At 43.4% G+C, this 12,198-nt stretch overlaps 3 protein-coding genes across 5 annotated transcripts in view; all 3 read right to left on the bottom strand.

Moving 5' to 3' along the window:
- Positions 1-1,218, bottom strand: part of LOC135486943 (neurocalcin homolog) — a 39,819-nt gene extending 38,601 nt beyond the window's left edge. For all 3 annotated transcript variants that reach the window (XM_064770147.1, XM_064770149.1, XM_064770146.1), the window contains exon 1: positions 1,083-1,218. The gene's annotated coding sequence lies outside the window, so the exon portion shown is untranslated. The remainder of the gene's footprint in view (positions 1-1,082) is intronic.
- A 4,315-nt stretch (positions 1,219-5,533) lies between these two features.
- Positions 5,534-7,673, bottom strand: LOC135486942 (melatonin receptor type 1B-B-like). The gene has a single exon (XM_064770145.1). The coding sequence runs from the start codon at positions 6,822-6,824 to the stop codon at positions 5,757-5,759; it is 1,068 nt and encodes a 355-aa protein (XP_064626215.1). The 5' UTR covers positions 6,825-7,673; the 3' UTR covers positions 5,534-5,756.
- Positions 7,674-9,810: 2,137 nt separating this feature from the next.
- LOC135486944 (uncharacterized) lies at positions 9,811-10,729 on the bottom strand (the record flags this gene model as incomplete). The annotated part of the gene is made up of 1 exon (XM_064770152.1): positions 9,811-10,729. A coding segment is annotated over one exon (828 nt), but the record flags the coding sequence as incomplete, so codon positions are not given.
- Between the last annotated feature and the right edge of the window lie 1,469 nt (positions 10,730-12,198).

A 12,198-nucleotide genomic window follows, 5' to 3' on the forward strand; every position in this document is an offset into this window, starting at 1 on the left:
CAAACAAATAGTATGTGGCCAACTTAACCATATAACACGGATTAATAGATAGACCTATAGACCAAAGACCAATGTTATTGTTGAAATACAAATGTAGGGGAAATTCGAGCCCAGGTCATCCCTCGCCCATGGCCTTCCTCAGACTTTGTTTTGTCACTGTCCCAAAGCTTTCACTTTCACTTTCACTTTGACTTTCCCTCAAAACCAAAGATAGTGACGGCCCCATGCTCGATCAAAACGCGGACATCAGTACTAGTCACTGACCATCTTCATCCGTCAGACAGGCATGAAAAGGTCTTTCTCTGCACAACTTGACTCAGTGATAATCGCCCCCACCTATTAAGTTACTCTATTTATGGCGGGCGTCGATCCAATCCTATCCAACCACCTTAAAATGATCTGATGAAGTCATAGACTCTATGTGCCATTGACAAAACTAAGTTAATTAAAACATTGACTGAAGCTGGTGTTGTTGCAATGCATTAAACCTGCTCAGGCTCAACTCCTCAGATGAATTTGAAGAAGTTTGTTTTGGCACTGATAAGTGATACTTTTCACCTCGAACAAAGGATCGCAGTGTCTCTAGGCATTGTCCGAAGTCAGCTTAGGCATTCTGACGTGTTCCGAGTGTGCGCATTTGATTTGAATTGGCGCCAATTCGTCTTTTTCGAAAAGCCAAAAGGCATGTATAATAATGGCAATACCAATGTCAATGATTATTTTTTCACTAGGTTAGGTAGGCCTAGGCTACTGTGCGTGGCGCAGGCCTACTGGCATGAACTTCCAGGAACTCTTGAAAATTGCATTATTGTCTTGACAGAGCCCATACATATTCCAAATACAACAATATATGCAATATCATCCATTGCTACACCGAGTGATATGACTGTACACCAACATGTACACAATGTACACAACTAACATTGTATCCCGATACTGATAATAGTCAAAATGTCAGAATCGTCAACATGAAAAATTGCCAGTTGTGCCACGTTTTATTCAGCGCCCTACGTGATAATTCAGCAACAAATTAAAGCAAACAGAAACATGAAGATATATGGCATACAGGTAAATTTGCTGACCTTGGACTCGTAGCGGAAAAAAAGGTGATTTTGAAGGTCTGTTACCGGCAAGAAAATGCCACTTCGAAAAATGGACTCTAGGCAATTTCCCTGAAGTTCCGGTGTCCACCAATTTTGGGGAAATCAAACATGGCCGTTCGTCGGTGCAAATGACGTCACTACATGGAATTCCGTTCGTGTCAGTATCTATTTAAAGATCATACTCACATGTTGTTGTTTACGTTTTGAACAGCAGTTTTCTTCGTTGTTCAGAAGGCTATGCTTGGACTTGTGAATTGGAAATTTGTATCGATTTCCGTTTCTTTTGCAGATTCTCATGTTTAAGCATATTGACTTAATCGTTGCTTATTAATGGAGACCACGCTCCCTCTTCTTCCAGTTCGCCGGCCCTGCTTATACCACCACCGTATACCATTATGAATATTATCACGAAGAAAATCCCTTCACCCGAACTTTTCAAGCTGAACTACACACTGATAGGTATTCGAGCACTCCAGAGAATGGTTTGACATGTCGGCGCTAAATTCATTTTCAGTGATGAGCATTTGGTTTGTAACTACAGTGATAAGCTGCAGGCGGATAGATTCAAATTACATATCATCTTCCTGGTCACCTAAATCCCACACCCAAACTGTCCCTTCAAATCACGTGCACGGAGCTAAATAAATACGATTGCCGTGTGCTTGCGCACTTCCGACTACAAAGGAATCGAATCTTAATTCAAATTCGCCGTTGCTGACATCATTGGCGCCAAAGACTATTTCTTTTGACCCTGTTGACCTCGCTTCTAAAAACTTTTTTGAGAAAGCCATTCAAACATTAAATTCAACTACGAACATTATCTATAACATCACCGAGCTATATAAATGCGATATATCAAGAAATAACTGTCGCATTATCGAATTATACGGTTAGCTTGGAACTATTTGTACCCAATTACCCTTCCGCCAGCGTATAACCTCGTCACAATCATGGCGCTTCTTCAATATGCCGACGACTTGACCAACGAAAATCCCGGTCTACCATCAAAGCCTTGATGGCCTCGGCGGTTAGACGGTTGCACTGTGGAATGGTTGGTCACGAGTTCGAACCCCGGCGAATCTATTTTTTCGAGATTATTGAAAAATGTTCTCGTTATTATTCATTCATGTACGTTTATCAGGCGCGGATCCGAGCGGGTATACCAGACGCACGGCTCCTAACTGATGTAAACGTCTTTAATTTACCACTCATGAAATTTTGGAATACACCTGTCCAGGATTGTTGATGAGAAATGCAGAGCACGCTCCCTCTTTTTCCAGTTCGCCGGCCATCTTATACCACCACCTTAGTACCATTATGAATATTATCACGAAGAAAACCCCTTCACCCGAACTTTTCAAGCTGAACTACACACTGATTTAGGTGTTCGAGCACTCCAGAGAATGGTTTGACATGTCGGCGCTAAATTCATTATCAGTGATGAGCATTTAGTTTGTAACTATACAGTGATGAGCTGCAGGCGGATAGATTCAAATTACATATCATCTTCCTGGGCACCTAAATCCCACACCCAAACTGTCCCTTCAAATCACGTGCACGGAGCTAAATAAATACGATTGCCGTGTGCTTGCACACTTCCGACTACAAAGGAATCGAATCTTAATTCAAATTCGCCATTGCTGACATCATTGGCGCCAAAGACTATTTCTTTTGACCATGTTGACCTCGCTTCTAAAACTTTTTTGAGAAAGCCATTCAAACATTAAAATCAACTACGAACATTATCTATAATATCACCGAGCTATATAAATGCGATATATCAAGAAATAACTGTCGCCTTATCGAATTATACGGTTAGCTTGGAACTATTTGGACCCAATTACCCTTCCGCCAGCGTATAACCTCGTCACAATCAAGGCGCTTCTTCAATATGCCGACGACTTGACCAACGAAAATCCCGGTCTACCATTAAAGCCTTGATGGCCTCGGCGGTTAGACGGTTGCACTGTGGAATGGTTGGTCACGAGTTCGAACCCCGGCGAATCTATTTTTTCGAGATTTTTGAAAAATGTTCTCGTTATCATTCATTCATGTACGTTTATCAGGCGCGGATCCAAGCGGGTATACCAGACGCACGGCTCCTAACTGATGTAAACGTTTTTAATTTACCACTCATGAAATTTTGGAACACACCTGTCCAGGATTGTTGATGAGAAATGCAGAGCACGCTCCCTCTTTTTCCAGTTCGCCGGCCCTCTTATACCACCACCTTAGTACCATTATGAATATTATCACGAAGAAAACCCTTCACCCGAACTTTTCAAGCTGAACTACACACTGATTTAGGTGTTCGAGCACTCCAGAGAATGGTTTGACATGTCGGCGCTAAATTCATTATCAGTGATGAGCATTTAGTTTGTAACTATACAGTGATGAGCTGCAGGCGGATAGATTCAAATTACATATCATCTTCCTGGTCACCTAAATCCCACACCCAAACTGTCCCTTCAAATCACGTGCACGGAGCTAAATAAATACGATTGCCGTGTGCTTGCGCACTTCCGACTACAAAGGAATCGAATCTTAATTCAAATTCGCCATTGCTGACATCATTGGCGCCAAAGACTATTTCTTTTCACCCTGTTGACCTCGCTTCTAAAAACTTTTTTGAGAAAGCCATTCAAACATTAAAATCAACTACGAACATTATCTATAATATCACCGAGCTATATTAATGCGATATATCAAGAAATAACTGTCGCCTTATCGAATTATACGGTTAGCCTGGAACTATTTGGACCCAATTACCCTTCCGCCAGCGTATAACCTCGTCACAATCATGGCGCTTCTTCAATATGCCGACGACTTGACCAACGAAAATCCCGGTCTACCATTAAAGCCTTGATGGCCTCGGCGGTTAGACGGTTGCACTGTGAAATGGTTGGTCACGAGTTCGAACCCCGGCGAATCTATTTTTTCGAGATTTTTGAAAAATGTTCTCGTTATCATTCATTCATGTACGTTTATCAGGCGCGGATCCAAGCGGGTATACCAGACGCACGGCTCCTAACTGATGTAAACGTTTTTAATTTACCACTCATGAAATTTTGGAACACACCTGTCCAGGATTGTTGATGAGAAATGCAGAGCACGCTCCCTCTTTTTCCAGTTCGCCGGCCCTCTTATACCACCACCTTAGTACCATTATGAATATTATCACGAAGAAAACCCCTTCACCCGAACTTTTCAAGCTGAACTACACACTGATTTAGGTGTTCGAGCACTCCAGAGAATGGTTTGACATGTCGGCGCTAAATTCATTATCAGTGATGAGCATTTAGTTTGTAACTACAGTGATGAGCTGCAGGCGGATAGATTCAAATTGCATCTTCCTGGTCACCTAAATCCCACACCCAAACTGTCCCTTCAAATCACGTGCACGGAGCTAAATAAATACGATTGCCGTGTGCTTGCGCGCTTCCGACTACAAAGGAATCGAATCTTAATTCAAATTCGCCATTGCTGACATCATTGGCGCCAAAGACTATTTCTTTTCACCCTGTTGACCTCGCTTCTAAAAACTTTTTTGAGAAAGCCATTCAAACATTAAAATCAACTACGAACATTATCTATAATATCACCGAGCTATATAAATGCGATATATCAAGAAATAACTGTCGCCTTATCGAATTATACGGTTAGCTTGGAACTATTTGTACCAAATTACCCTTCCGCCAGCGTATAACCTCGTCACAATCATGGCGCTTCTTCAATATGCCGACGACTCGACCAACGAAAATCCCGGTGCACTCTTGACTTGGGTGTGGGATTTAGGTGACCAGGAGGAAAATGCACTCCTCGATGTAGCAAGAGGCTAAATGCTGTCCACAACATTTGAGTGTAATGTCACAACCAGTGTAACGTTTTAGTGTTCCTATTGGCGAGTGTTCCCCTTATTTTTTGATGTGCTGAAAGGGAAGAAGAGACGGCCAGGTTGTGCATGTATTCACAAGAATAGTGAGATGATAGCTCAATCTAAGGCAGTAAGCCCTGGTGTCTGCGGTAAGAGACGTTACATTGGTTGTGACATTACACTCAATGGACGTGTGTGACAGACGTGATGAGGGAAGACTTTCGTTTCGTCGCCACTGCTTGGGGAGTGTAGGTTGTGACAGGGTGATATGAATAAAGACTAGCAAATGCTTTTATCTAAATCTCCATGTACATTTACACTAGGCCTTTCTGTACAAAACCGGAGTAAAAGGATTTGCTAGTCTTTATTCATATCACCCGATATCTCTGCCGGCGCTTCGACGAAAGCTGATTGTGACATGGTCTCAGGATTGATTATGCAGTTCATGTTTCAAAAACAGTGAATTGTTGTGAGCCCAGGTTGTGAACGGATAAAAAGCTTAATAGCAAAACCAGGCACAACAAAATGATGAAAATAAAACACGTGTCGTGCATACTTGATTTATTGACAATATCAGACAGACAAGGTATTCTACACACTGTGTAGAAGATGGAGATAATAATCAAGATAGCACATCAAGATTAAGATAGTACATTACACAAACCTTTAGCTTTCAGCTTAATATTTCTCATCAATCAAGTGTGACAAGAATGCAAGTCCCCCTTGACGTCTATACTCCGACCCTCATGGTATGTCGCTTTATATTTAGAATTGATTTGTCAGTTGGGGACTGTACTTGTCATAGTAGCTGTGCCTACGACCGCAATCACCTGATGCGACCTCCCCCGTGTCAATCGAGAGTTACTCTCCACATCCGCACTTGAGGTAGCAACTTTTCGTTTCCTTCTGAAACAGGTCAGGATATTTTTATACGCGTCTTTGAAATGGTTGTTCATTGCTCCGTAGACGATCCAGTCCACGCAGGAATTACTGAAAGCCAGCCACCCTACAATCCGGAACAGAAGAGGATGGACGGGGTAGTAGATGTCGATGAGAACGACCATCCCAAAGGGGAACCAGAGCACGACGAATATTAGGTACGCGAGAAACATACATAATATTGCGCGGTTCTCCTTCTGCTGCCGCGCAACCATTGCGCTTGACAAGGCGCCGGAGGTGTGCGAGCGAACTTTCTGCCCCGTTGTCTTGATCTTTGTGTAGATTGCGAAGTAGAATGATCCAGTAAGGCAGGACGGAGCAACAATTCCGATACATATTAAACAAAATGTGTAAATAGCGGACAAGCGGTTGTTGAAGGTGCATACAATTTGGGCGTGGTGGTAAAAATGGATACATACGCCAGGTATCAGCCCGACGACAACGGTGGTGAGGGAAAACACCCAAACGAGGACGACCATAATCACGACGCTCCTGGTTGGGAAGATGCGGGCATATCTACCATGATGGCAGATGCTTATGTAACGATTGAATGCAATCATTGCAAAACTGATGAGAGAGACGCCACAACTTGTCAACAACACACACGCAGTAAAGACACATACTGGTATACTCAGGATGCTGCCCTGTTTGATGATATTCCCAAAAATCGTCGGCAAAACATAGCCAGCAACAAATAAGTCTGATACTGCGACATTACAAACGAACACATTGGTAGTATTCCGCAGCTTCTTCGTCACAATCACTGCTCCAAGGATTAGTAAGTTCCCGATAATCCCGACACACATCAGGACGCCAATGAAGACGGCATCACTAATCCACGTCTGGTGGTTTATGAATTCCGTCAGTTTGTACTGGTCATCCGACTCTCCATTTATCATCTCTTCCATTATGAAATTTATTGGCACTCAAATGCTGGCACTGATAGGGCTGAGAGCAGATTCCGAAAGCAACGACAATGTCACAATCTGTAGCACAACGCCAAATGTCACAGTCAAGTGTGTCAAACCCGGCCTGTTTTCATTGGTTTTCTAATTCCCGAATGCGACGCTGAGAACACATTTCCACCATTGTCTACCGTAGGGCCTACTGCGCTTCGCTGGTTTTTCTACCCTAAATCCGAAATGCGACGCCAAATATCACAACTATTAAGTGTGTCAATTCTGGTAATCTTTCCCTAGTCCTGAATGCGACGCCAAGAACGAATTCCTTATCATAATTTATGACGCCATTGCTGGTATTCCTACTAACCCTGAATTCCGTATGCGACGCCAAATATCACTATTTTAAAGTGTTTCAACCCTCTGATATACTTTCCCTAGTTCCTGAACGCGACGTCAAGTTCACCGTCCGAATTCGCCAAATTTCATCTATCCTGTAAACACGTACATGTATATGATACGTAGGTATACAGTACAAGAGTTCTTATACCGTGTAGTAGTCTTCCGAAAGAAACAATACATTACTCCAACATGGTCTCCAGTAAACACACGAAACAACGCTGGCAGACAGCTACAGGGGTACGATTTCCGCCAAGTAAAGATAATTATTCAGAGTGCGTCTCTTGTCCATGCCGAACTATGAACTATCCCCATATCAGTACCTTGCGAATTCAAGTAAACCTTGAACATTGCACCAACCGAGGAGGGACAAGTAATGCTAGCGCCTGGCACAACCGCCAGTCGTCCAGTCGTCCACCATTTGCCGTTTGGGCGGCGATTCATCACAAAGTGACGCAGTGTGTGTTCTTGCACCGAGCAATCGTGAAGGAAATGAGCCCAATACCACTCTTTGTTGACAGTGGTCATGTTCCAGTGCGGCAGTGGTAACACGAACCTCGGTTGTTAGGCAAACATTGAGACAGACGAGGCCACTTCTTGACTGATCTCTTGAGATGTGGGGTCTTAGAAATATTTAGCTGGGCATCAAGTAGGACTGTAGGTCAATGAACAGTAATGGGCTGTTTGGTGTGATGTTGGAGGAAACCCAATCTGCCAGAGACGGTCCACAGAAAGGGTCGTCCCTTCCAAGACGCAATCAGTCCGACCGGGAATCGAGCCCAAGATCTCAGACGAAGTCTGGCCTGGGCTGGGCGCTGGGCACTGGAAAGGTCGATTCAGCTTTGCTAAAGATAGACCGACTGGCCCGTCCCAGCTGCATCCTGAGAACATATTTTTTTTACTCTTCCTTTATATACAAAATATCGATAGGCGGAGTATATATGCGTATATATAAATATGTATACGCAGTATACATTTAAAACCACTGGTTATACCAGGAGCCTCGGCGGACTACATGCACAAGGGACAAGAATAAAACATCGTCATACCGCGGTTTTGAGACTCAATGTTGGGGCAATTGGGCGGCTCGGGGTGGTTCTGCCCATCTGCCAGTGGTGCCAGCGTCTTTGTGGGTTGGAAGAATCTAAGGCCTTTTAACTGTAGTTACAATCCCTTAAATTTATCTGTTTGCTTTGTCTGAAGGACAGTGAACATCTATGCGTAGCCAGGAGATGCAGAAAAGGGGTCGTCTTCATAAAATACAAGGAAATTCAACAATGGCCAATGTTAAAAAGGAACTAGAATTTAAGCTGAAGGGCATTTCTCATACCATTTTCAACGATCTTTTCCCAAAGGGGTCATTCGGATCCCGCTTGGCTACTCCTGCGGTGAAGGCAAGATGAAACTTCGTCTGATGCGCATGTACATGCAGTTGCCATGATGATTTCAATATATTTCGTCTCGCGGAACCATCATGAATTCGTTATTCTAGTCATTTAGAATTTAATAGGGTAAATAATAGTCTGATTGGTCGGTGATGATTATAGATTTGATGGTGATGTCGGCAAACAATCCGCTAACTTGCATGATCTCATTTCAACAAGAGAATAAAGGTCCGATTCCACTAGCGGGTTACCATCGCGGTTTTGCCGCTTTTACATGCAGGCTTGTGGTCGGTTACCATTTCGACGCCAATAACTTACATGGAAATTCATAAAGAATCTGAATAATAGGCCGCCCTGAGGGGGCAGAACACTACTTTTTTGCATGAAACACATTTTTTTCAGAGACGTCATCCCCTCAAAGCGTTTCCTCGAAAAGCCAGAGTCATTCGTGTCCTCCCCCCCCCCCCCCAAACACGGTCGTTAGTGCCGAGTGTTGGCCTTGAGTTCAGGATGCTCGACCCCCTGACGAAACTGTCAACCTCGTCGCTGCTTCTGATAACCATTGCGATAAGTAATGCTTTCAACACATCAATGGTGTCCCTTATATGGATATATAAATAATGCACCCCGATTCATCTGAAATGATGACGGGCAAACACTGGTTGTGTATTTGTAGAAAAAGAAGAGTAAATATGCAATTCTCTGAAGTCACGTCCGTTTGCGGACGTTGCTATAGTCAACGCCCATCTATTACCGCGTTTATGACAGGCAAGCATATTTTGTCAAGTAGGTTGCGCATATAATGAATCGCCGTGAATGAGAAAGCCCTCGATCAACATTATCTGCGATTGGTTTAACAGCAACAATTAGAAAAGAATATTGCTATCTGATTGGCTCCCTTAAATGTGACGTCATTCATAAATGACTAATAGTCAATGACTAATGGCCAATACCTTTCACCTGACAGGAAGTCCTGCTTTCGGAAGTGGCGAATGCATTTTCCGTAATACGCGAAACCACGTGACATTGGCCGACGTGAGAGGAGCGCTTCTCTTCCGTCTGACCATCATTGACGCGAATGAAGGTTTTTGGTATTTGGAAAAAGCTTATGTTTCAATTGAAAACTCCATACTATTTTTGGAAAAATCTCTGCAGGGTGCATTTTTGTGTTTGCCGAAAGCTCAAAAACCATTATTTCGAAGAGTGCAGTCTGGGCGCGCCTTACATAAAAAATGAAAATTTTAATCCTGAGCGGCTCTGTCAATACTTGATAATCACCATCCAAATTTATCCGACTGCACTTCATGCCCCCAGGTCCTCAAACAGCCCGAGATCTTTCTTGGCGCGTCTCATATTGAGAATAATTTCTCCCCTGAGCGGGTTGATGTATCTATCAACAATGAGATTATCATCAGCATTCAAATTTATCTTTGCGTGCGTTTGCCTTCCTTGATTAAGAGATCCAACATCGCTCCTGTAGTGATGAAGGAGACCTTCAGAGGGCGTGAGAACCCGCCTCGTTTTCCCGCGAATCTTTTCCCAAACGTTATGGATCCCGAGAGTAACAATGGCGCGAATCTCAACTATGTTTTTCGATCTATCGCCTATTGACCACACGTAAGCAGTCCGCCGGAAATTTAATAATGTCTTGATGTTTAATTCCTTAACCAAAACGTCAATCCGTTTGGTCAAGGCGTCATCTGGCAAGTCCGTAGGATAAAACACATTAAGAAATGTAAAAATGCTATCATGTCCTTTGAAGCTACTCAGAAGAGCTCCCCAGCTTCTGTTCCGGTGCGGGACAGCAAATTCATCCAAGTCCGACGCTACCAGATACTTCACCTTTTGGGAGTTTCGGTAGAGGCAGTCATTCAGCGCAGCTAGCTGCCCGAAATACCAGATATCCTCTTTGCCGTCGACCTTGGGCGGATAGACTTTCTCAAGGGGGACGCGCCACTGAATCAAATCAACAAGACCTTGGTCCATGTAATATTTCAGGACTTTCGACACCGCGTCGCTCATACTAAAGTTATAAAACGTGAAACTTGTCGCTCCGAATATTCTATTCACTTCGATATGTTCAACAAGTTGGTCGACGTTTGAAAATTTGCTATGGAGTGGAGCCGAGCAAACCCCGAATCCGGACAATTTGGTGTAATCGATGTGGTCCGTGTTGAGAAGTTTCATGATGTTTATGGGCGTGGCACAAGGCGTCTTCACGACGGACACGGCGGAGGGAATTCTATCGTCCGTGAGTTTGCACTTGATGTAAGAGGCTGCATACCTGAAATTTGAAATGTATATACATGTACATGTATATATTCTATACACCAAAATTGACATGGCATATTGAAACATAACTAGTGTGAGGATTCTCGAGACAGACTATGCGTACTGTAAGTTGTTCATGTTGTTTCTACAACCGACTTAATCATTACTAATTCTTGGTCATAGTGATATCCGGCAATTTCAATCGCATTGTTGGGGATGCTTTAGAAAATGGTAGAAAATATGACTAATCTTTAAGAGGGGGGGGCTTACTTTCGTTGCGGCGTCTCATAAAACTGCAAGAAAAATGGTTAATAGTACATAGACAGGAAGTAGATTTTATCTCTCCCAAGACCAACCTTTTTCTGTGGGCTTCTGGAAGTAGCTCATACGAAGCTTCGGTGATCACAGCATCATCATTCTGGCTGAACCAGAGATGACAATATAGCGTCTGCTTGGCAGTCGTGTCAACAATGGCTATAATCCGAACGATCCGAAACCTGTCGTCGTAATAAGCCGAAAATACAAACATTTTAGCGTCCTTCGTACGATTATTGGCGCCGTTGCCGATGGGAAGAAAGATATAGGGTTCTGTGATACTGTCTGGTCTTGATAATTTTGAGCACGAAAATGACTTGTTTTGTTGTAGACTCAAATCACCATCATGTTTCGATGGAAACTCTGTGGTGGTCTCACGGTCATCGTCACCAATGTCATCCTCAGACGACTCTGAGCCATCGACACCATCCTCAGTCGATTCGTCATCACCAATGTCATCCTCGGGCATCTCTGAGCCACCGACACCATCCTCAGTTGAATCAAAGTCATCATTGCCATCATCCTCAGGCGCTTCCCGGTCATCAGCGATACCATCCTCAAGCACCTCCAGATTCAAATCTTCATGGTGTCGACTGGGACGCAATGGGAAAGGTAACCTTGACCGAATGTGGTTTAGTTTGTCAGCCAACTTTTCACGATAGTCCGCGTTATCAAGGCCTTGCAAGAACCTATTTGCTGGGATGTAAAAATGGATCGTCACCAACATTCCAATGACAACACCGGCGATCAACAGAAAACATCGGTTTATACTTCTTTCTGGGATAGCTACTGCATGACGTCGTGCCGACAGTAATGTCCTTTCCAACTTCATGATGGTCACAAATAACGATGCACACAATATTGGCGGAATAGTGTCTTTAAGTCTGAACAACAGCGCAGAGTGTTCTATTGTGATATTTTGGAAGTGTTTTCTTGAACGTTATAGAAAGTCATTGTGTATTAGGTGCAGGTCTATTGAACAATTCCGCCACTTTGGCCAGGATAGAATAGCC

Source organism: Lineus longissimus, chromosome 4 (assembly GCF_910592395.1).
Source record: "Lineus longissimus chromosome 4, tnLinLong1.2, whole genome shotgun sequence".
Taxonomy (NCBI): domain Eukaryota; kingdom Metazoa; phylum Nemertea; class Pilidiophora; order Heteronemertea; family Lineidae; genus Lineus; species Lineus longissimus.

Coding starts and splice junctions, on each gene's coding strand:
- LOC135486942 (XM_064770145.1), bottom strand. CDS start 6,824: ATGGAAGAGATGATAAATGGAGAGTCGGATGACCAGTACAAACTGACG.